General features: G+C 41.8%; 2 protein-coding genes across 3 annotated transcripts in view; both read left to right on the plus strand.

The window, feature by feature from the left end:
• LOC124802873 (ATP-binding cassette sub-family G member 1-like) overlaps positions 1-11,613 on the plus strand; it is a 354,399-nt gene extending 342,786 nt beyond the window's left edge. The window contains exons 9-11 of one of the 2 annotated variants that reach the window (XM_047263916.1): positions 6,133-6,233; positions 8,645-8,800; positions 9,201-11,613. In XM_047263916.1, the coding sequence (XP_047119872.1) occupies positions 6,133-6,233; positions 8,645-8,800; positions 9,201-9,557 (614 nt within the window). In that variant the 3' untranslated portion in view covers positions 9,558-11,613. The remainder of the gene's footprint in view (positions 1-6,132; positions 6,234-8,644; positions 8,801-9,200) is intronic. The other variant, XM_047263917.1, reaches the window with a different exon arrangement.
• Positions 11,614-22,503: 10,890 nt separating this feature from the next.
• LOC124803374 lies at positions 22,504-23,010 on the plus strand. Its single transcript, XM_047264560.1, has one exon. The coding sequence runs from the start codon at positions 22,504-22,506 to the stop codon at positions 23,008-23,010; it is 507 nt and encodes a 168-aa protein (XP_047120516.1).
• The last annotated feature ends 929 nt before the right edge of the window (positions 23,011-23,939 follow it).

Raw genomic sequence — 23,939 nt, forward strand, 5'->3', positions numbered from 1 at the left:
AACAACAGATGGCGCTGCGGTCTGGGAAACTCTATAGTACGATATTTTCCACATATCCAACATGCATAGCAATAATATGGTGTAGTCTCTGAATGAAATTACCCGAAACCTTTGACAACGTGTCTGGTGGAATGGCTTCACATGCAGATGAGATGTACTGCTTCAGCTGTTCAATTGTTTCTGGATTCTGGCAGTACACCTGGTCTTTCAAGTGTCCCCACAGAAAGAAGTCACAGGGGTTCATGTCTGGCGAATAGGGAGGCCAATCCACGCCACCTCCTGTATGTTTCGGATAGCCCAAAGCAATCACACGATCATCAAAATATTCATTCAGGAAATTAAAGACGTCGGCCGTGCGATGTGGCCGGACACCATCTTGCATAAACCACGAGGTGTTTGCAGTGTTGTCTAAGGCAGTTTGTACCGCCACAAATTCACGAAGAATGTCCAAATAGCGTGATGCAGTAATCGTTTCGGATCTGAAAAATGGGCCAATGATTCCTTTGGAAGAAATGGCGGCCCAGACCAGTACTTTTTGAGGATGCAGGGACGATGGGACTGCAACATGGGGCTTTTCGGTTCCCCATATGCGCCAGTTCTGTTTATTGACGAAGCCGTCCGGGTAAAAATAAGCTTCGTCAGTACACCAAATGCTGCCCACATGCGTATCGCCGTCATCAATCCTGTGCACTATATCGTTAGCGAATGTTTCTCGTGCAGCAATGGTAGCGGTGCTGAGGGGTTGCCGCGTTTGAATTTTGTATGGATAGAGGTGTAAACTCTGGCGCATGAGACGATACGTGGACGTTGGCATCATTTGGACCGCAGCTGCAACATGGCGAACGGAAACCCGAGGCCGCTGTTGGATCACCTGCTGCACTAGCTGCGCGTTGCCCTCTGTGGTTGCTGTACGTAGTCGCCCTACCTTTCCAGCACGTTCATCCGTCACGTTCCCAGTCCGTTGAAATTTTTCAACCAGATCCTTTATTGTATCGCTTTTCGGTCCTTTGGTTACATTAAACCTCCGTTGAAAACTTCGTCTTGTTGCAACAACACTGTGTTCTAGGTGGTGGAATTCCAACACCAGAAAAATCCTCTGTTCTAAGGAATAAACCATGTTGTCTACAGCACACTTGCACGTTGTGAACAGCACACGCTTACAGCAGAAAGACGACGTACAGAATGGCGCACCCACAGACTGCATTGTCTTCTATATCTTTCACATCACTTACAGCGCCATCTGTTGTTGAAAATTGTAACTACTGTAATTTCGAAAGTTTGTCCGCCTGAAAATGTACTGTTGTCCCACGCATATTGCAACAAACGGTGTATTTCTATCGCTGCTCGTTTAGTTTTTATTGCCGTTTCAAATATACCGGTCATTTTTGAAACACCCTGTATGTAGTTAGTACATCTGTTGGTGACTCTCCATTCAAGATAAAATTCTTTCACCTGCCTACCAGAAATTTGTCAGTTCAATCACAAATTTTGGTTGATACTCCATATGTCCATAATTTTGATAATAAGCATATATGTGGTACTTAGTCAATGGTTTTTAGATATCAAGAAATAGTGCATCTTCCTGACTGCCTTGATCGAAAGTTTTCAGCATGTAATCTGAGCGAAGTATGAGTTAGGTTTAACATGACCAATGGTTTCAGAATCATTGCTGGTTGGCATGGAGGAAGACATTCTGTTCATGTCTCATTATGCTTAAACTCAAAACAAGTTCTAAGAGTCTACAGGAAATCAGTGTCAAGGATATTGGGCAGCAGTTTTGTGGACTACTTTTTCTAACCTTCTTGTAAATGCTTCTGATCTGCACTGTTTTCCACTGAATAGGCACAGTTTTTTGTTTGAGGGCTCTGCAGTAGATTAAAGATAAAAAAGGGACCAACCCAGTCACAAGTTCAATATAGAATCTGATATGATTCCATTGGGGCCTGGAGCTTTGTTCAGTTTTAATGATTTCAGCTATTTCTTGACAGCACTGACTCTAACACTCACATACTCATCTTTTCAGCGCTACGAGGAATAAGTTGGGGCAATTCTCCTGGGTTTCCTTTCTAAAGGAACATTTGAAAATTGTGTTAAGTGTTTCTGCTCTTGCTTTCTTATCCCCAATTTCAGTTTCTGTCTCATCCATGAGCGACTGGACACTAACTTTGGTGCCACTAACACCTTATACATATGACCAGAATTTCTTTGGGTTTTGTGAAAGATCGTTCAACAAAATTCTGCTATGGTAGTTATTGAAGGCTCACACATTACTATCTTGACTGTCAAATGTGTTTCACTCAGTATCTCTCTATCTGTAACCTTATTCTTCATTTTACACCTATTGTGCAGTAGTCTCCGTTTCTTCAGAAGTATCTTTACAATGACTGCATACAATGGAAGGTTCCTCTCATTATGGGCTCTTCTACTGGGTACATATCTATCCAGTGCATGGTCAGCTATTCTTTTAAGCTTGAGCCATAGCTTCTCTACATACTCCTGTCCTGGGGTAAAAGTTTCGAGTTCCTCACTGAAATATGACACTACTGCTTTTTCTATGTAATTTACAAGACATTTATATCTTTATATTTGTTTTAGCTGTCCTTTCTACTTCGTTAATTATTGTTGCTCAAATGCCTCATGGTCATTGATATTAGTTTTGATGTGGACATCATGAAAGAGCTCAGGTCTATTTGTTGCCATTAGATTTCCACCATGAGTGGGGTTCTGAACTATCTGTTCTAAATAGTTTTCAGAGAAGGCGTTTAGTAATGTTACAGGATGTCTTGTCATGCCCACCACTAACAAATCTGTAATTTTCCCAGTTGAATGTTGGATGCCTGATGTCCCCACTGCCAATTACAGTATGATTGTGGAACTTATGTAAAAAAAAACTGAGATTTTCTCTAGTAGTTTTGATAACTTCACAAGTTGAGACTGGTCATTGATAGAAGGATCCAGTTACCATTTTATGCCCACCCCCGACATGGAGTCTTGCCCTAACAATCTTCACTGGATCTGAGTGTCTTGTCTACTGCACAAATACACCACACCCATTTCCCATTAGCCTATCCTTTCAGTGTACACTTACATTTTCCGCAAAAACTTCATTGCTATCAGCTTCAGGTTTTAACCAGCTTTCTGCATGTTGTATTATGTGACCCTTTACTGCTTTTCAGCAGAGCTTCAAACTCTGGCACTGAGCTGCAAATGCTTTGGCAGTTAACTACTAGGATTTTAATACTCTCACCTGCAGGCTGGGTTAGGGACATTCTTTTGGATCTTACGTGAATATTTCCGGATCTCTTACAGCTCTTGTTACCTGAGCAGGATGGAGAGTTGCCTAACTTAAAAACTGTTGCGTACACTCTACACACAGTCAGCTACATGGGTAGCAGTTTCTGCTGTGTAGTGCACAACTGACCCATTTAGAGGGACCCTACAGTACTCAGTCCTATTATGCATGTCCAGGGCGTTGCAGCCTAGCTTGTCACAGAACATTCACATCTCTGGTTCAACCCTTCTAGTTGACTCAGAACCAGGAGGCCACGATTGATTCAGGTGACAATACTGCAAATCATGAGCTTTGTTGAAACTCCATGTACAAGGCTTGTCTTCTCAACCTTCTCTGCCAGTTACTGGGATGCTCCAAGTATGACCTCAGAGCCCAGATGACAGGCATTGTTTGTTCAAATGTGCACCAAAGTCTGCAGCTGGTTGCACCCTATTCTCTCAATGACTGTCAGAATAGTCTCTTCCATATGTTTCCAGGTGCTCGTAGTGAATGCAACTGGTGTTCCTTCCTATTCCTTGCTGCCATTTCCCTAATGACTACCATTATTCCCACATGTTTGAACTGCTGATGATTAATATACACTCCTGGAAATGGAAAAAAGAACACATTGACACCGGTGTCTCAGACCCACCATACTTGCTCCGGACACTGCGAGAGGGCTGTACAAGCAATGATCACACGCACGGCACAGTGGACACACCAGGAACCGCGGTGTTGGCCGTCGAATGGCGCTAGCTGCGCAGCATTTGTGCACCGCCGCCGTCGGTGTCAGCCAGTTTGCCGTGGCATACGGAGCTCCATCGCGGTCTTTAACACTGGTAGCATGCCGCGACAGCGTGGACGTGAACCGTATGTGCAGTTGACGGACTTTGAGCGAGGGCGTATAGTGGGCATGCGGGAGGCCGGGTGGACGTACCGCCGAATTGCTCAACACGTGGGGCGTGAGGTCTCCACAGTACATCGATGTTGTCGCCAGTGGTCGGCGGAAGGTGCACGTGCCCGTCGACCTAGGACCGGACCGCAGCGACGCACGGATGCACGCCAAGACCGTAGGATCCTACGCAGTGCCGTAGGGGACCGCACCGCCACTTCCCAGCAAATTAGGGACACTGTTGCTCCTGGGGTATCGGCGAGGACCATTCGCAACCGTCTCCATGAAGCTGGGCTACGGTCCCGCACACCGTTAGGCCGTCTTCCGCTCACGCCCCAACATCGTGCAGCCCGCCTCCAGTGGTGTCGCGACAGGCGTGAATGGAGGGACGAATGGAGACGTGTCGTCTTCAGCGATGAGAGTCGCTTCTGCCTTGGTGCCAATGATGGTCGTATGCGTGTTTGGCGCCGTGCAGGTGAGCGCCACAATCAGGACTGCATACGACCGAGGCACACAGGGCCAACACCCGGCATCATGGTGTGGGGAGCGATCTCCTACACTGGCCGTACACCACTGGTGATCGTCGAGGGGACACTGAATAGTGCACGGTACATCCAAACCGTCATCGAACCCATCGTTCTACCATTCCTAGACCGGCAAGGAAACTTGCTGTTCCAACAGGACAATGCACGTCCGCATGTATCCCGTGCCACCCAACGTGCTCTAGAAGGTGTAAGTCAACTACCCTGGCCAGCAAGATCTCCGGATCTGTCCCCCATTGAGCATGTTTGGGACTGGATGAAGCGTCGTCTCACGCGGTCTGCACGTCCAGCACGAACGCAGGTCCAGCTGAGGCGCCAGGTGGAAATGGCATGGCAAGCCGTTCCACAGGACTACATCCAACATCTCTACGATCGTCTCCATGGGAGAATAGCAGCCTGCATTGCTGCGAAAGGTGGATATTCACTGTACTAGTGCCGACATTGTGCATGCTCTGTTGCCTGTGTCTATGTGCCTGTGGTTCTGTCAGTGTGATCATGTGATGTATCTGACCCCAGGAATGTGTCAATAAAGTTTCCCCTTCGTGGGACAATGAATTCACGGTGTTCTTATTTCAATTTCCAGGAGTGTATTTGTACCTTTTTGTGCTTGCCTCCTGTTGAAACAGGATAAAGCAGGTTTCCCCAAAACAGGCAAAGTGAGTCCAGATGGCTTAGTTTCAGGTTCAGTGAAAGACAGCATCTCGAACTTGTTGTTTAGGGTAATCGGTATAACACCTTGAGTTCTCCCTGGTTCCCATGTACTGTGTACAGGACACTGTGCACAGTCAAGTGGACAAGTAATGACAGATCCCTCACTTCCTGCAGAGGAGACATGATCTACAGACAAGGATAGTATTTGGGAACCTTTGGTACCTCTGGTGTATGACTCTTGACAACTCTCCCAGCACACCAGTTCACAGCAGTTGCCAGTCATTTGACAGTAGTCAGGGTAATCTTCAGCTGCCTATGAACATCAACTAACCCATCCCATGTTCAAGAACAAATTCACAGTAGTGCTGAACTGTGGCTTCTGCACTGTTTTACAGGACAGTGAACAAATAATTTTAAACTAAGCTTGCTGCTTATCTATAAATCTGGTGAGCTATAAATATTACTAATTTCCTTTAAGAACAGGAGCAGTTCGTACACACACTGAGATTTCCATTAAGGCAACAGGTAAACGTATGATCAAAATTAACACAAAGTCATTTAGTATTTAGCTCAGTCCTACCCACAAAACTGCTTCACAAGGGAAGGCTTTGCAGATACCCCCACTTGATTCGCTGTAACATCAACCAAACCATTATTTGAATCAAATTACAGAAGTTCTGTATTTTTTCTATTCTCATAGTAAATTTGTACAGTTGATTGTAATTATATTTAGTGCATATATGATTAACTAAAATATGTTTTTCTGTTATCAACAGTTCCTTTGGAGCTACCTGTTGTTGCCAGAGAACATTTCAATCGTTGGTACTCTTTAGGTTCATACTATGCAGCTGTCACTTTAGCAGACATTCCAACACAGGTTAGTGTGAATAAGCAAAGACTACAAGTAAAATTCATATGAATTACTCTTAAGACAAATCAGTGTTACAAAATTTCTGAGTCCTTCACAGCCAGTTATGAATATGTTTTGTTGTTGTGCCTCTCTCAAGATCTTCAGCTCACAGTAATTTAATGATTTCTCGGATTTTTCACTAGCATGAATGGCTAGTATTATCAAATATTCACCTTCCATTGCTGGTGGCAGACAGGAGTTGAGCCAGTAGCCAATGGTTACGTTTAATTGCCATGCTAATATCTGATGGTTTCTACCTGGTTATTGCCACTGTAGATTTCCCTTGTTGCTTGCAATGGTTATTCGCTACAATAGGTGAATCTAGACTCAGTTTGTCTTGAGGATTTCAACTAGCTTTTTGTAACTATTGTCATGTGCATGGATTTTGATAGCTTCTCTAAACAAATGGATGTGGTAGTTATTATCCACTGTGAGATCCTGTATGTTGACTAATTTTGGTATGTGGTGTGTCTCACATAGTGTGTACTCCTCCACTGATGATTTCTCCACCTGTTGCAACTTGAAATAGTGTTATGCTCTGTGATACTGGTGTAGACAGATCTTCTAGTCATTACAACACAAATGTATTCACATGTGCACATAATAAATGTATATGGTAACTGAAGTATACTGCATAATGTATACATGTGGAAAAGTTTACGTTGGAATGACTGAATGGTCAAGCAATACCAGGATCATTTTACATAAATTTCATTGCAGGTTGAGACAGACAGAGAAATCAGCCACAGTGCAACATGAGCTGTGTGAGATCAGTAATGTAATAAAATTCACTGACATACAGGATCTCACAGTGAATAAGAACTAACATGCCTGTTTGTTCAGGAAAACCACAAAAATTCACAAGCCTGATGATAGTTTCATCAAGAAATAGGAAAGACTCAAGCTCAATCACACCTGGATTTGCCTGCTGCAGCAAAATTCCATTGGAAGAAACAAGGGGAAAACTACAGCAGTGATGACCAGTGGAAGACATTAAGACACTTGGGGGGAAGTACATACTTCTACTAGCCACAAGCTCGACTCTAGTCTGCCATGAGAACTACTGAGTGATTCTTGATAGTGGAAGTCACCTGTGATAGCAAAACACCAGAAAAAACCATAAATGACCTTTGGCCAAATATCCCAAGGTGAGTGCCATCAGAAATGTGTCAATAAACTTAACAGAATGGCTGTATTCAGGGAAAACTACAAAGTGAGATATTTCTGAAGTAAGTATCTTTGAAGATGATACTAAATGTATATTTGAGTCAGGTGACACATTATATAATATATTATGTATCTTTTTGAGGGGGACTGGGTTCCAGTTCTGAAAGAGGCAATCGTAAGTGGTGAAGCTGAAAGTATTTGAAAGGTAAATTGTGAGAATGATTATTGGAAGAATATTAGATGAACTAATAAATACAAAAGTACATGATTCATATGGAGATTGAGACATTGTGTACAGAACACCTTCAAGGGTGAAGACCTCTTGAGAGAGCTAGATTATGTTTCTGTGACATCAGAAAAAAACTAAAATCCTTCATAAGAGAAACTGGCAAAGTAAAAGGCAAGGCAGCAAAGCGTGTGAAATCACCAATGAAGATCTTTCATATTCCAGAAACAAAACAATCTTCCTCAGCATATGTTGTTAGGAGAAGTCCCAACAAATTTTGCTTCCAAGTAACTCACACATCTCAGGGCCCCCTAAGTGCAGCAACACATAACTTATTGCACCATAAAAGCAATATTTTGAAGGTGTTTCAGAATTCTCTACCTATTAATCCTATGATTTTGTGAAATGCAGTTGTACTGCTACCCGTACTGTGAGAAATGTTGATTTTTTTTTTGTCGTACAGTGAGTTTAATCAAATGCATTCTTCAATTTAAGATTGTGTGCACCTGCCTGGCTTGAAATGACATTTACCTAAGGATAAAGAAACAAAACTAAATTATTTATTGCTTTTTAGACGTATGAAAACAGCCAGTGTGGAGTAATGCCATCCCAATAACAGTAGTTTGATTTGAAAGCCAAAAGTAAATCATAAAATGAATAAATGTTGGTAGAAATTTCATTTTAAATTTAACTTTTATGTTTTACCTTTACGTATGTATGTAAGTAGTATAATGGGAATTGTACTATTGTCATTTTATCTGTAAACTAAGTAGATTAAACTAATAACTATAAGACATTACTACTGATATACTTAACTACTAGCAAATACTTCACTTATTGACACAGATTTGTTAAAAAAATATGATAAAAGATTACTTATGAATGATGCAACTATTAATTCTCATGTAGTGAATCTTTATCACAGATAAACAATAATTCCTTAAAATTTTACTTATTTAACTATATGTTTTATTGTGTTTTACAGATCATGTGCACATTTGCATATGTCATAGTGGCCTACTTCATGACTTCACAGCCCTATGAGTTTCACAGATTCACTTTATTCCTCATAATGTGCATTCTTGTTGGTCTAGTATCCCAAAGTATTGGCCTCATATTTGGAATTTCTATGACAGTTCAGGTAAGAGTTAAAGTAAATGAAAAAAATATGTTAGAAAAATATTCGTTAAAATATGATGATCATTTATTGAAACAGTGTAATACTAATTATTAAAGTTTAATTTATCTCAGTGTCATCTGAGAATTATGTATGCAGGGGCACTACTTAGTGATATTTTACCTTTCTTACAGTGGAAATTCATTTCACTCCAATCATTTAATATTTCCCATTTTGATATGCACCAGCTTTTAAAAAGAAATTACAAGAATCTCTGGACTTTTGGCTCTTACTCAAATAAAGTGTTTCCTTAGAAGAAACCTTTAGATTATTTGCTAGTTAAATGAGAATATAAATTTGAATGTAAGATATCTGTCGCAAAGTAAGCTAAGATAGTGATGAGCTTCTTCTTGTTTCTTTGCAGAATAGCATGGTATTTGGCCCTCTTGCAATCTGCCCATCTCTCATTTTCTCAGGATTTTTTGTGTACATGAAAGATGCCCCATCATATTTTGATTGGCTCTTCCATATGAGTTACATGAAGTACAGTCTAGAGGGACTTATGCTTGCTATGTATGGCTATGATCGTCCTCGTCTGAAGTGCTACAGTGACTATTGTCATTATTCACAACCAAAGAGATTCCTCCAAGAAGTGGACATGGATGGTGGGAGCTACTGGGTGGATGCAGTATTCCTCATATCACTATTCTTCTTTCTCCGACTGATTGGATATTGTGCATTGTTGCTTGAAGTTTACTGCCGTAGGACGTTTTCCAGGTAGCACTTGCAGTGCCTCTGAATGGCAGAGGAATGTCTAAAATGAAGTTATATATACAATTGAAAATCGAAGAGCTCACTGTGAATGTTTCAGACATGAAGTGAAAACTCTTAACAAAATGTGTGACAGTGTTTACAGTGTCATTTATTTAAATATTCTGTGATGTTCAATGTGTCTTAAATGTATATACATGTATTTTTATGCTGATTTTGTCACAATACTGCAGAAGCCACAGACACTTTTAAAACTGTGCAACTATGGCTTCTGTTGTGCCATATTATTTAATAGATGACCTTATGCAATCCAAAACTGAGAGCCATGCAGCGAACTTTTGTATATGCTTACAGATCAATACATTAGAAAACATGTAACAACTTGCCATACTGTCAACATAAATTACAGATTGTAAATGTCAGCTATGTGAATAACAAAGAAAAGGATGATAGTTGTGTTCAGATAATTTATTAATGTGTGAATGTAATGAGCAGTATAAAATTTGATGCATGTGATTTCAACCTATTGTATCAGAAACAACTAAAGAGAATTCATATTATCAACATAGTACAAAGAAACCATTTTAAAGCATAAAACGTTTTTGGAATATAGATGATATTACTATGAACGATTGCTGCTGCTACAAATGTAAATATCTGCCTAGAATCGTACTACATGGTTATTGACATATGCACTACAAAAAAGAATGTATACTTTAAAATTATGGTGGATATGATAATTGTACTGAACTACACATTCCTGTGCACATAAATTTGTTTGTTAGAATCAATTGGTGCCTTTGTTCATATTTGGAGATGAATGAACAAATGCCACGTGACCAAGTATTGCTATTAGTACAACAATAGCTTTTGTATTTTTGTACACTGCTGCTTAACTGAAGATTCTTTTTTGAACTGGGAAAATATCTATCATAGCAAAATACCTGGTAACTGATTAGAATCTATTTTTAGATATTTCTGTTGTATTTGTTCTCAAAATTACAGTATACTTTTGCCATGAAATCAGCAAAAATAATATTTGTAGGAAACAGAACCAAAGAACTGTAGTTAATGGAATTACATAAGTATGAATTCTGTTGAAGATATTTGATATAACTGTTTGCATTGAAACTATCAATCAGGGAGATGCTGTCAGTGGTACATCTAGCTGATGCTGTGTTTTGTATCTTCATAAACAAAATTTCATTCTCTGTTAGTTAAAGGGAAAGAGGAAATTAAAATAACACGAAGGAAACAGAAATGTGATGGGGCAAACATACTTCATTCTGGCAACAGCACAGGCATGCAATGAAACAGTATGCGTGCTGCACTACTAAACATTTTTGCTCTTCCAACATCCACTAAATTCCAAATGCAAAAGCTCAGTATCTTGTGTTACTTACTCATCAACTGAAAGTAGTGCTGTTAGAGAGATTGAATATGTCAGATCTCCATGGCAGAAATCAGGAATAAAGAGAGTAAAACGTAGATGTTCAAGATACAAAGATGTCTTATGACATATGTACAATAATTTGAACCAAAAAGCAATTAACTTCTGCTTCGCTCCATATTTTTTACAGTAAACTCTGAGTAATTTTCTCCTCTGCTTCTGAAAAACATTCTTGTATTTCCTCTGAAACACTTTGTTATCCTTCCTGGACAATAGTTTAAGTTTCATTTCACTTTTGCCTGTGGCTTCAAGATTTGTCATAATGACCTTTCATAGAGGTACGTATACCTTTTACATACCGTACCTCTGTTTGACTGAAATTCATTTCTGACAGTTGTTTCCTGAATGGAAGTAGTGGTGTATGTTCCTAATTGATAAACATTTCAAGCATTTCTGTCTCTGACCAGCTAGTACTACTAGTTTCAACTGTCATTTGCAGTGTAAACTTTTGCTTTGCATCTTAAATGTTTACTTTTTCTTGCACTCTCTTCCTCTTTGCAGGTATTCTTCTCACTTCATTCCTTTCTTTTGGAATTGGAAAAATATTTGTTCTGAACTTTCAAGATACAGTGTAATATCGAACTGTGATTTTTTTCATTGTCAAGAGTGTCTGCTTTTGACCAACTTTATTCAGATCTTATAAATATGTAAATAAATATTTAATTCCACTGTAAAGCTTTAAATAAATAATTAATTTTCATTAAAATATTATATTGCTGAAACATGTTTCGATTCATTTACATTAATTGTCTCTGATTACCATGACACCAGGTGAGTCAACTATGATGTCCACCCCTGCATTTCTGGAACCATTTCACGTATCGTAATTCCAATTTTACCTAAATGAACTGCAAGAAAGTTCTCACTAAACACTGTGTATGATAACTTGTTATAACTCTCTTAATTATAGTGATATTAGTGTCAACTTCAGTTCTAAAATGTAACCCTTTATTAATTTCTGTTGCTAGTATTGTAGATCTCAAAAGGACAAATTAAACCACATTTCACTCCCTGAAATCAAGGAAATAGTTTTGATGACATTACAATATTTGGAACTTAAGATTAATCTGCTTTTATCATTGATACAGTTGTTGTTTTATGCTATCTTATGTTATCATACGGAATTGTCACATATGGCTGGTAGGGCACTCCAGCTTGACTTGGCTAAGAAAGTCTAATTGGATAGATAGTTAAGGAAAATTCAGTTCAAACTTGTACTAATCACACTTGGCTACCACAACACATAGAAGGCAAAGGACTTGCTGTCTAAGGAAGATTCACCATTTGCCTCCAGTAGCACATCCATTCTTGGCCAGAGCTTTGAAAGAAAGCAGAATTTCACAAATTAAATGGATTTTTGAGACAAACCTGAGGCATGTAGACTGTTTAATAACATCTGACAACTGAAGTAAAATGGTATATATAAAATCATGTAACTAATATTTGGGAGGGCAGAACTTTTGTAGTACCCCATTTTGCCTCCAGGAGCCCATAAATCGAACATTCCAGAGTCAGTAAGTTGAGTGCTATCACTGAAGAAGGTCAGGATTAGTTTTGGCAGAGGTTATTGCGACAACTGTTTTGTGTGGTGGTTGTTTTTGCAATTGCTGATTTTCATGAACAGCAGTACGGCTATGAAGTTCTTGTTTTTTTCTCATAAAATGTAACACAAACTCATGAAATGTTAAAACAGTGTACAGAGATGATGCTATGGGGAAAACTAAAGTGTTTGAGCAGTTTTATTGTTTCAAAAATGGTAAAATGTCAATTGATGACAAATCTCATTCAGGTTACACTTCAATGGCCCAAACACATGAAAGTGTTGAAAACATTTCTGCAATAATCAGCAGACATTGGAGCAACTATGGAGTGACTTGGAGTTCAGAGAAGTGAATTGTGACAGCAGATTCGTGCCACAACTGCTGACTACTGAACAAAAACAAGGTTACTTGGAAGCCTGGTGTGCTTTGAAAGAAGAGTCCTGATGTGATCCAAGCTTTTTTTTCAGAAATCACCACAGAAGCCAAAACTTGGTGCTATGCTTACAATCGCAAATCAAAGTAGCAATCAAGCCAGTACAAGACTTGAAGTTCACCTCACCCCAAGAATGCTCATCAGGTGAAATCAAACATTAAACATTACTGATTTGTTTTTTCAATGGGAGAGAAATCGTCCATTCAGAGTTTGTCCTTCAGGGTCAGACAGTTAACTAGGCTTCCTACTTGGATGTTTTGGTAAGATTGAACAACAGTATGTGGCAGGAATGACCTGATTTGTGGCAGTCAAGTGACTGGTTTTTCTATCATGACAGTGCCCCTGCTCACACAGCCCTGTCTGTATGACAATTCATGACAAAAAAATTAAGATGATTGTTTCTCACCCCCCCCCCCCCCCCCCAAACTCACCTGACCTTGCTCTGTGTGACTTTTTTGTTTCTTAGAATGAAAACAGACACAAAAGAAAAGCATTCAAAAGATGAATTTAAAGAATGTTTTGAAAAGTGGAATAAAAGATTAGACAAGAGTATTAGTTCAAGTGGAGATTATTTTGAAGGGAATTGAAAGTTTGTACTTAAAATGTGCGTAAATAAGTTTTAAAAAAGTATATGTAGAGAAGACTATCCACAGAACCTAGCAGTTAAGTCACTTTGAATGGCCTGCCAAGGAAGCAAGATTAGACAGAATGGCCAAAACGAGAGAGGGTAGAAGTAAATTGATGAGGGAAAAAAAGGCATTTTCAAGCAAAAGGACTCCACTGGTAACAAATATAAGCATCAAATGTGGATGAAGTTAATTAATAGCTGTGTTTCTGGAGAACAAGAATGTATACAAGTAAAATACCAATCATGAGGAACCTAGAGGAAAAAACACTGGAAGAACGTGAAATGTGATAGCAGGATTGCAGTGGGGACTTTGAACAATAGTCAGTGAGGACAACAGAGCTGGTCATGTGATATAAAGTAATAAACTATCTGGTGTGGGATGTCACAGTGGTAGCCAAATAGAGAGGTTTCTACTACAAGGAAGAGTAGGGTGAGATGAGAGGCAGGGGAGGGGGAGAAACCCACTTGCATTGTCTTAGCTGACCTAGTCCAGTCACAGGTCAGTATTTAGTCACAAGATGTGGCGTCACACCAGTTCAGCCACACACATTTGCTGTCCATCCCCTCTCCTCTTCCTTTGTACTCTAAGTGCCTGAACAGGCACACTAACTCACATTGTGGCACTGTGCTTCTGGTTCATTTTGTGTTTAGACTGCTTGACTATTAGTTAACTAATTCGACCATGATCAGATTTTATGTAACCAGTGAATGAGCCACATCGAATTCTTGAAGTATAGTAGTGAAATTTTATTTTTAAAACTGTAGATCCTATGAATCAGAATTAGAAATTGCAATTCAGCTTAAGGCCAGTCAATGATGCTGTATTTTGGTGAAATTCATATTAAAATTTAGTAATCACAGACTGTGATCATAATCACAAACTATTTGTATGACTGAAAACATTCTTCTACCACTTGAAAACATAAACAGCATATAAAATTTTGTTTAATCTTTCTTTGTAAATTAAATAATTTCTTCACTTCATAAGTATGATATATACTTCAACTGTATGCAATTTTTTCCCTTCTTATTGCATAGATATTTGTCAACAAATACATCATCAATAGTGGACAACCCCAGACTCACAACTATGTCATTATAATTTCTGCACAGTTACTGTTCCTTTTTTTTCTTATAGAACAGAATCTTACAATAGCATCGACTGATGCTCAGTAGAATCATAGAGTAGAAATACACTCTATGAGTAGAACCAGGGTTTTGCAACAACTGCCAGCAGGACCTCCTCATTATCATTGGCCAGTGCTTCAGTTATAGTGATGGACGGTAAGGCATTTGGCTAGTTGAGTCACTGCACCTAATCTGTGATAAAAAATGCCATGTATCTTAAAGTGATACCCTCCACATAGAAGTGTGTGTAAAATTTTAGCCTCACAACTGACCCATAGTAAATGCTGCATTGTAGCTACGAGTACTCTTCAAATAATTCTTTGATTTCACTGCAACTGTTCGTTCATGTGAACTGAGTGCTTGATGCTTTGCAGTGGAAAATAAATTTTGTGTTAATGGTGGCAAATTAACTTTTCCCTTACAACCACAGATGCGAAATGATGTGCATTACAAAATCAGCCCTGTAAATTCATCAGATGGAAATTATAACTCTGAAAATTGTTTTAAATAACATTCAGAGCACATTTAAATGCATCTTTGAAAACAACATAAAAATTATTGTTATCAAAGTCTACATTATTATTATTATTATTACTTTGTCTACACAAAAATTGTGGCTCTTGAGCTCTTTGTCTTTCAGTGCGAGCTATTAATGTTCTTATTCAAGGTATAGCCCAAAACAAATACAATTTCTGTATAATAATGGAAGCTGTAGCTATTCAAAATGAAGAAACTGAAATTTAGGAACACTTCATATTTATGACCTAAGCACATAGTGTTAGTTCCATTTGCTCTTAGACAAAAGTAAGTGGTGTGTTCATCGTAAGAATAAACTTGATGTAAACATTACATCACGTATTCTTCCACGTTTGACTGAATCTCATTGGATTTCGTTTCACATGGCGCTGAAGCCAAGCTATCATAAGCAGAGTCAAGTATGATCATAAGGATACATTTTATGCTGGCAAGAGCACAGGGACCAGCAGGAACAGCCCAGTGATGCAGAAACAAATACAATAGCAGATAGAGAGCAGAAGTGAACAGCAGGGCAACCTGGAACACTAGTAAATGAAGAAAAAATCAAGAGAACCGGAAGAGGGAATAGACAACAGTGGTGAGTGGGGAGAACAGACATGCCAGATAATGGGAAACCGAGACAGGAAAAGAAATGTGTTGTGACAGTGCCACGACATTTAACAGTGCCGCAATGACAGTACGCGCAAACGGTGATAGAGGCGCTCCACAACTCGGCTGAGCGCGGAAGCGCCACCTAGCTACAAACGGCGCCGGCCGCATGTCACGGCACGGCAGTCGAATAAGAGATACTGAGTTGTTATCATGTAACCAGCTATTGTTTCTAAGTGAGTGTGTTCGAATATCCACACAATTATTGGTGATTAAAGGTTATAACACTTTTTGGCGACAAGGATGGGATATTTTCACTGCGTTGTGGATTTGTGTGTTCATGACGGGGCAGACACAGAACAGCTTATGCAAGCGCTCATTGAACAACAAACACAGCTGACGGCTGCTATTCAGGCACAGCAAACACAGCTGACGGCTGCTATTCAGGCATTGTCGACGTCGCTTACTCATCGTCTGTCTTCCTCTTCTCCGCCTCCATTCCCTCCTTACGACGAGGCCGCTGAAGACTGGGAGGATTATTAGAAGCGTTTGCGGCAACACTTCTTGGCTTTCAGCGTTGTCGACGCTCCTATGTGTAAGTCGTTATTTCTATCTTGGATTTCCCCACGGATCTATCAGCTGCTATCTCAGTTAGCCCCTCTGTGGGAACCTGCCTCTCTGTCCTTTCCAGAAATGTGTGACTTATTGTCTAACTATTACTGAAAAAACACCCACATCGTTGCCGCCCGCGTGGCGTTCTACCGGTGTTGTAAACAGCCCCATCAATCTTACTGGGCTTGGGCGACGGAACTACACGGGCTGAGTAGGAAATGTCAGTTTGTCACGGACATTCATCATGAGTCTTCTGCTGATTCAATGGTTAGGGATGCTATTCTACAGCTTGCTCCTGATAAAGAAGTTCGGCAATGTGCCCTTCAACTGCCAAACCCGTCGTTGTCGGAAGTTCTAAGCATCGCTCAATCCTTTGAAGTGTCTCACGCTGTTGGTGCGCAAATAGACGCTTGGTGTGATGTAGGCGCTGTACAGTCAACTTTCGACATGGACAATTTGCCTTTTTCACAGGAGAACAAAGATGTGGCGGCGGTTCACTCACGTAAACAATGTCACGTTGGGCTGCAAAGCTCGCAGCGAAAACAGCAACAACAGAAGCAGGTTCGTTCCGCACTTCCTTCTTGTCCACGTTGTTTCGTACAGCATGACAGGGCCGCGTGTCCAAAACGTTGGGCCACGTGTTAATTCATGTAGGAAGAAAGGCCACATTCCGCACTTCCTTCTTGTCCACGTTGTTTCGTACAGCATGACAGGGCCGCGTGTCCAAAACGTTGGGCCACGTGTTAATTCATGTAGGAAGAAAGGCCACATTGCTTCTGTGTGTCAGTCCCCTAAAGTTCCTGTCGACGAGGACGAGGCATCGGACATGGATGTTAACTGTGTGCTTTCTCAAACAAATAAGTTGTTTGTTACTGTTCGTGTTCTGGATAAAGACATTCGCATGCAAGTGGACACTGGCTCTGCAGTAACTCTCATTAATTCTCACATGTATTTGGAGTTGGGCTCCCCTCCCTTGTCCCCAGTTACGCGAAATCTGAGAACTTATAATAAACAGACAATTCCTATCATTGGCCAGTTTGATGCTTCCACTGCCTACAAGTCTGTTGTTAGGCCCCTCACGTTTTATATAGTGGATCATGCGGGCACTGAAAACCTGTTCAGTTATGATGCTTTCCAGTTGTTCGGGTTCTCCATTGATGATGATGTGCACCTCATATCTGAGGATATTCCGTATCAACAGCTGGATGGATTGTGTTCTGAATTTTCGTCCATGTTCTCTGCTGGTCGGGGTCGTGCCAAGGATTTTGAAGCCCACATTACTCTTAAACCTACAGCTCGCCCTAAGTTTTTCCAGGCACGCCCTATTCCAGTGGGGTTGCGTGCACCTGTCAAGGCTGAGATAGACAGGTTAACAGCTTCAGGGATTCTCCTTCCTGTTACCTCCAGCGAATGGGCATTGCCAATCATGGTGGTTTCTAAACCAAACGGGAGTCTGTGATTGTGTGGTGATTTTAAAGCCACTGTCAACACTCAGAGCCTCATTGACACTTATCCTCTTCCCCATCCTGAGGAGTTATTTACCAAGCTCGCTGGGGGCCAGTTCTTTTTCAAACTTGACTTATCAGAGGCGTACCATCAGTTGCCGTTGGATGCTTCTTCCAAGGAATTTCTCGTCATCAACACTCCTTGTGGGTTGTATCAGTACCAGCGGTTACCATTTGGCGCCGGTAGCACACCGGCCATTTTTCAGCGGTTTTTGGAACAGCTCACAGCTTCCGTTCCTGGCTGCATAAACAATCTGGATGACATTGTTGTCATGAGGGCCTCCACTGAGGAGCACCTTCGCAATTTGCATTCACTGTTTCGGGTTTTGCATTCGGCTGGGTTGAGGTGCAATCTGGACAAGTCACAGTTCTTCCAACCCTCCATTGTGTATCTTGATTTCCACTTGTCCCGTGAGGGTGTATGTCCTCTACCTCAGCACGTTGCGGCCATTAACGCTCTACCCTGGCCGTCTACGGTCAAAGACCTTCAGGTGTTTCTAGGCAAGATTGCTTATTATCACAAATTCATTCCATCCGTGGCGGTGGTAGCTCATCCTCTGCATCAGCTGTTACGCAAAAACGTCCCTTTCTGTTGGTCCGACGAGTGTGAGCAGGCTTTTGTCTCCTGAAGGCTCATTTGCAGTCGGCGTCTTGTCTTGCCACATTCCGTCCGGGTCAGCACTTGGTTCTGGCAACTGACGCATCACAATATGGCCTAGGGGCTGTTCTCGCCCATCGGTATGAGGATGGGTCGGAACGACCCATCGCCTATGCTTCCAAGACCCTCAACGATGCGCAACGGCATTACTCGCAAATCGAAATGGAGGCGCTTGCTATTATTTATGCTCTAAAAAAGTTCAGCGTTTTTTGTATGGTTCTAAGTTTCACCTCATCACCGACCACAAGCCGCTGGTCTCTCTGTTCAGCCCATCGGTGTCGCTTCTGGATAAGGCAGCTCACCGCCTGCAACGTTGGGCCTTATACTTGTCTCGTTTTCACTATGAGATTCACTATCGCCCCACGGCCCAGCACGCCAACGCTGACGCATTGTCGTGATTGCCGATGGGCCCTGACCCGGTTTCCGATCGTGATGAACTACTCTGTTTCCACATTGATGAGGAAGAATGTCGTGCGGTCAAGGGTTTTCCACCTACAGGTTCACAGGTCGCGTCGGCTACTGTGCAGGACCCGGTCCTGCGTCAGGTGATTGGTTTTGTTCAACGGGGTTGGCCGGACAGGACCATGGGCTGGGCATCGGATCGCCTTCGCAACTACCATGCCTTGCGCCTTCATCTGTCTGTTTGTGATGGTGTTGTTCTTCTGGCCACGGATGGCGCATCTCCACAGGTCATGGTGCCAGCCTCTCTTCGCAAAGATGTTCTCAAACTGTTGCATGAAGGCCATTGGGGTATTTCTTGGACTAAGTCCCTGGCCCGCAGGCACGTTTATTGGCCCGGTATTGATTCGGACATCGCCCACATGGTTGCTGCGTGTGGTCAGTGTGCTCAACAACTGGCTGCACCTCGTACAATGCCCTCTCCGTGGCCTGATCCGGCGCAGCCATGGGAACGGGTGCACGCTGACTTTGCCGATCCCTTCCTTGGTACTTATTGGCTACTGTTGATTGACGCCTTCTCGAAGTTTCCATTTGTTGTTCAATGTCTGTCGCCCACCACTGTGGCAACGACACTGGCTTTGTCCAAAATCTTTGCGCTAGAAGGTCTTCCATCCACGATAGTCACGGACAATGGCCCTCAGTTCTCTTCGCAGGCCTTCCGTGATTTTTGTACTGGACACGGAGTTCATCATGTTACAGCACCGCCCTTCCATCTGCAATCGAATGGGGAGGTCGAGCACCTTGTCCACACTTTCAAAAGCCAGATGAAAAAATTCCTTACTGATTTTTCCACAGATGACGCTCTGCTGCAATTTCTGAGTTCTTATCGCTTCACACCTCTGGGTGACCGCAGCCCTGCTGAACTCTTGCATGGCCGCCAACCGTGCACTCTACTGCCCCTGCTTCACCCTGTCAGGCCTTGTGCTGTGTCCCCTAGTGCGGAAAAATACTCGGTGGGCGCCGACGTGTGGGCACGAGGGTATGGATCTCACCATAAATGGATTCCAGGGGTGGTCAAGGCTATTCGCGGCTGCCGGCTTTGTGAAATACGTACGGACGACAGCATGGTTGTTCGCCATTATGACCAGATGCGCCCACGAGTGGTGGCCACGCCGGTGCCACCGCCCCTTCCTTTGCCTCCATCAGCCCGAGAAGCCAGTCCTGTCGCTGCTGCCGATCTACCGTGCGTGTTGATGCAGCCGACGTCGCTACCGCTTCCGCGTACACCGGAACCGGCCCCAGTCGCGACGCTGCCTTCTCCGGGACCCATCTCGCTGGAGCACACCCCCAGGTCCATGACACCTATGGATGCTGCTCCGGAGTTTTCACCCATCCTCTCGTCCAGGAGGCACATTTCACGCACGAGCTTCCGTCCTGGACATTTTCGACCATACTCTCGTGTCTCTCCGCAGGATCTTCTCGGGGCCTCACAAGAGGCCATGGATGTCTCCGCACTGTCCATGTCTCCAAGGAAGTGAGTGTTTTTTTTTTCAAGGGGGGAAAAGTGTTGTGACAGTGCCACGACGTTTAACGGTGCCACCACGACAGTACGCAACTTGGCTGAGCGCGGGAGCGCCACCTAGCTACGAACGGCGCCAGCCGCATGTCATGGCACGGCAGTCGAATAAGAGATACTGAGTTTTAATCATGTAACCAGCTATTGTTTCTAAGTGAGTGTGTTTGAATATCCACGCAATTATTGGTGATTAAAGGTTATAACAAAATGATTCAAAGAAAATCGGGAACGAGACAAGAAGAAAACAAAATATAGGCAGCGGAAAGAAGCACCTGGCTACACATGGGAAAACTGGACAAAGATATGACAGAGGAAGTTATAAGAATACCTAAAGGAAAACAGAATAAAAGGGAAAATATATTGCAACCTGATGAATGAAAAACTAGGAAGCAGAGCTTTCAAAACAGGCATTCCACTGCAAGACCTAGAACTAGTCTGTGATGGAAGTTTCTAGCCAGAAGATGTAATATGCCACCCCTTTCAGCAACCCTGGAAGTTTAGAGGTCCGGAAACCAGGGACTAATATAACAACACAGAATGTAGATGGCCTGAGGGGAGTTCTGAATCTGCTCCCGAGAAATATCATGGCGGATTACGACATTGGAGTACTCACAGAGACAATGGTAAAAGAGGACACAGAACTAACATCCCAGAATTTTACAATTTTCATGCCTGCGCGATACAGTGCAAGAGAAGAGAAGACCAGCGGGCAGTGTGTTATGCATCATTAAACCACAACTGGCCCTTTTCGAACTTCTATTAAGAGAAGAGAACATGTTGGTTGTCAGGACTAGGATTGGAGTTATAGTAGCAGTCTACTTTAACCCAGACCACACCACAACAGACATAATAGATAAACTAGGGATGGCCTTGGACTACAGTAGAAGCAAGGCCAAGATAATCACTGCAGGATATCTGAATTGCACGATAAATAGGTAAGATAGAAAATGCAGAGACATAATGGAATATCTAGTAAACGAGGGCTCCACAGTACACAACAGACAGGAGGACTGAACTTACCTAGGGCATAATGGAGCCAGCACAATAGGTCTAATAACCACAAAGGGCATCAGAACAAACCGCCCTGCCACTGCTGGGAAAAAGGAAGATGCAGTCATTTGTAAGCACATTCCAGTACAGAAAATGACAGAATCATCAAATCAGATGAAAGGTGAAATGTAACACTTGGCAAGATCTTGGACATGGAAATAATTAAAGGGAAAATGAAGAAAAAGATAAGGTTGAAAGAACAATACGAGCAGGAAATATTGACGAGGTTGCCACATGGCTGAAATCAAATATAATAAATGGGGCTACCATAAAAGACACAAATATGATTGTGAGGCCATGGTTTGAAAGAGAATGCTATGAGCAAAGAAAACTGATGCTGAAAATACTACATAAAACTAGAGTACAAATAGCAAGTGCAACCACCACAGAATACCAATGAGAATGGAGGGAATACAAAGACCTAAAGAATGAAGAAAAAGCAACACCTAGAAGAAGAACAAAAGAAAATGCTAGAGGGGGTAGAAGAAGACCCATACCAAGCTCTGAGACTGAAAAGACAGAAAAAACAGCCCAACATCCCCATGGAAACAGAGAAAGACGCCATAAGAAAAGTAATCTGTTCAAAAGAAACAAGACCCACAATCAAGACATCTAGGACACTACCGGCTGGAGAAATCCTCACCACAAATGAAATTGCAAGAGTGATACAGAAAATGAGGAACAACAGAGCACCAGGAGCAGATGGAATAAGAAACGAACACTTAAAACAGACGGCAGAAGAATACCTACCAATATTGACCTCCCATTTAAATAAATGTATAGAACTAGGAAGAATACCAGGCGAATGAAGAAAGTCAACAATCAAACTACTATGTAAGGGTAAAGGAGACATGGAGAACCAAAACGCATACAGAGGAATAGCATTGGAATCCATGCCACTCAAACTCTTAACAGGAATCCCCATCAATAGGCTGACAGAGAAGCTTGAACCTGTTCTACCAGAGGAGCAGTTAGGTTTTAGGAAGGGACAGTCCACGATCCTGGCAGTAGAAAATATGCTGGAACAAATAAAACATATGACAGGAAGACCCAAAGGAAAACTATATATGGTTTTTGTTGTCTACTCAAAAGCCTTTGACCTGGTCAACAGAAAGGTTTTAATGGACAAACTGGAGGAACTAATTGGAAGAACGAGTACAACAACCCTGATATCGAATATACTGGCAGAAAACCACATACAGTTAGAAGATGGAATAGGCATATCTGATTGGCTGCCACAGATGAACAACATCCTCCAAGGTGATCCACTCAGCCCTATCCTGTCACGCACGATGTCACAAAAGGAATGGTGGGAACAAGCACATACATATATGCTGATGATATGGCCATTGCAGTGACAGATATAGACAGACTACAAGTAGTGCAAAATGACATCAAGATAAATGAAGAGAAGATAGAGCTGGTAGTGTTCAGGAAAAGAGGAAGACTCACCGAAGTATAGAACATCAAATGCAATGGAAAACCACTCAAGATGGTTAACAGTTTCAAATATCTAGGCATCACAATCCAGACAACAGGAAAAAGTTTCAGACTGCATATAAGATCTAGAGCAGTGGTTGCCACTAGAGCTATGAATGAAATCGAAACATCACACAACTATCAATCAGTACAGCTTTGGACCTTTTTAAGCCTGATGTATGGCCTAGAATCAGTGGGCGAGTATCTCACATGCAAACAGTTGGAAGAATTGGAGCGAGTAAAGTACATGAAGAGTATTTTAGGTGTCCTGCAGAACTCAAGATCGAGGCTAGTATACGAGCTCACCAGGGAGACCGTCCTGATAGAGGATCCAAGATGTGAACTCATACTACCAGCTAGTGCCAGCTTCTACAAAATCTGCATGAGAAGAAAAACTACATACTGGAGGACTTCTATGCAACATCTGCTATGCAAGACAGGACCGGGGTGGAAGCTAACAATGAAATGCGACACGTGATGACGAGACTCGCAACCCATGGTTTTCACCACAACATGTGTTGTAACAAATTATTTCATAAACCAAATGATGAGTGTGTGTGTGTGAGTTGTGCTTGGAATTTTAAGACCAATACCATATTATCAAATTCAGGAATAGACAGAAATCCATTGTAGCTTATAGCAAAGACAAGTAATGTGAATCAAATGTAATGTGAATGTAATGTAATGTGAATGCAATCCTTTGCACAGCATGTGTGCATTTCCAATAAATAAAATTTTATGCTGTGTTACACACACATCAATTAGCGATAATGTGGGAGAACAGCTTTACTGATATATTTAACTTGGA

Source organism: Schistocerca piceifrons, chromosome 6 (genome assembly GCF_021461385.2).
Source record: "Schistocerca piceifrons isolate TAMUIC-IGC-003096 chromosome 6, iqSchPice1.1, whole genome shotgun sequence".
Taxonomy (NCBI): domain Eukaryota; kingdom Metazoa; phylum Arthropoda; class Insecta; order Orthoptera; family Acrididae; genus Schistocerca; species Schistocerca piceifrons.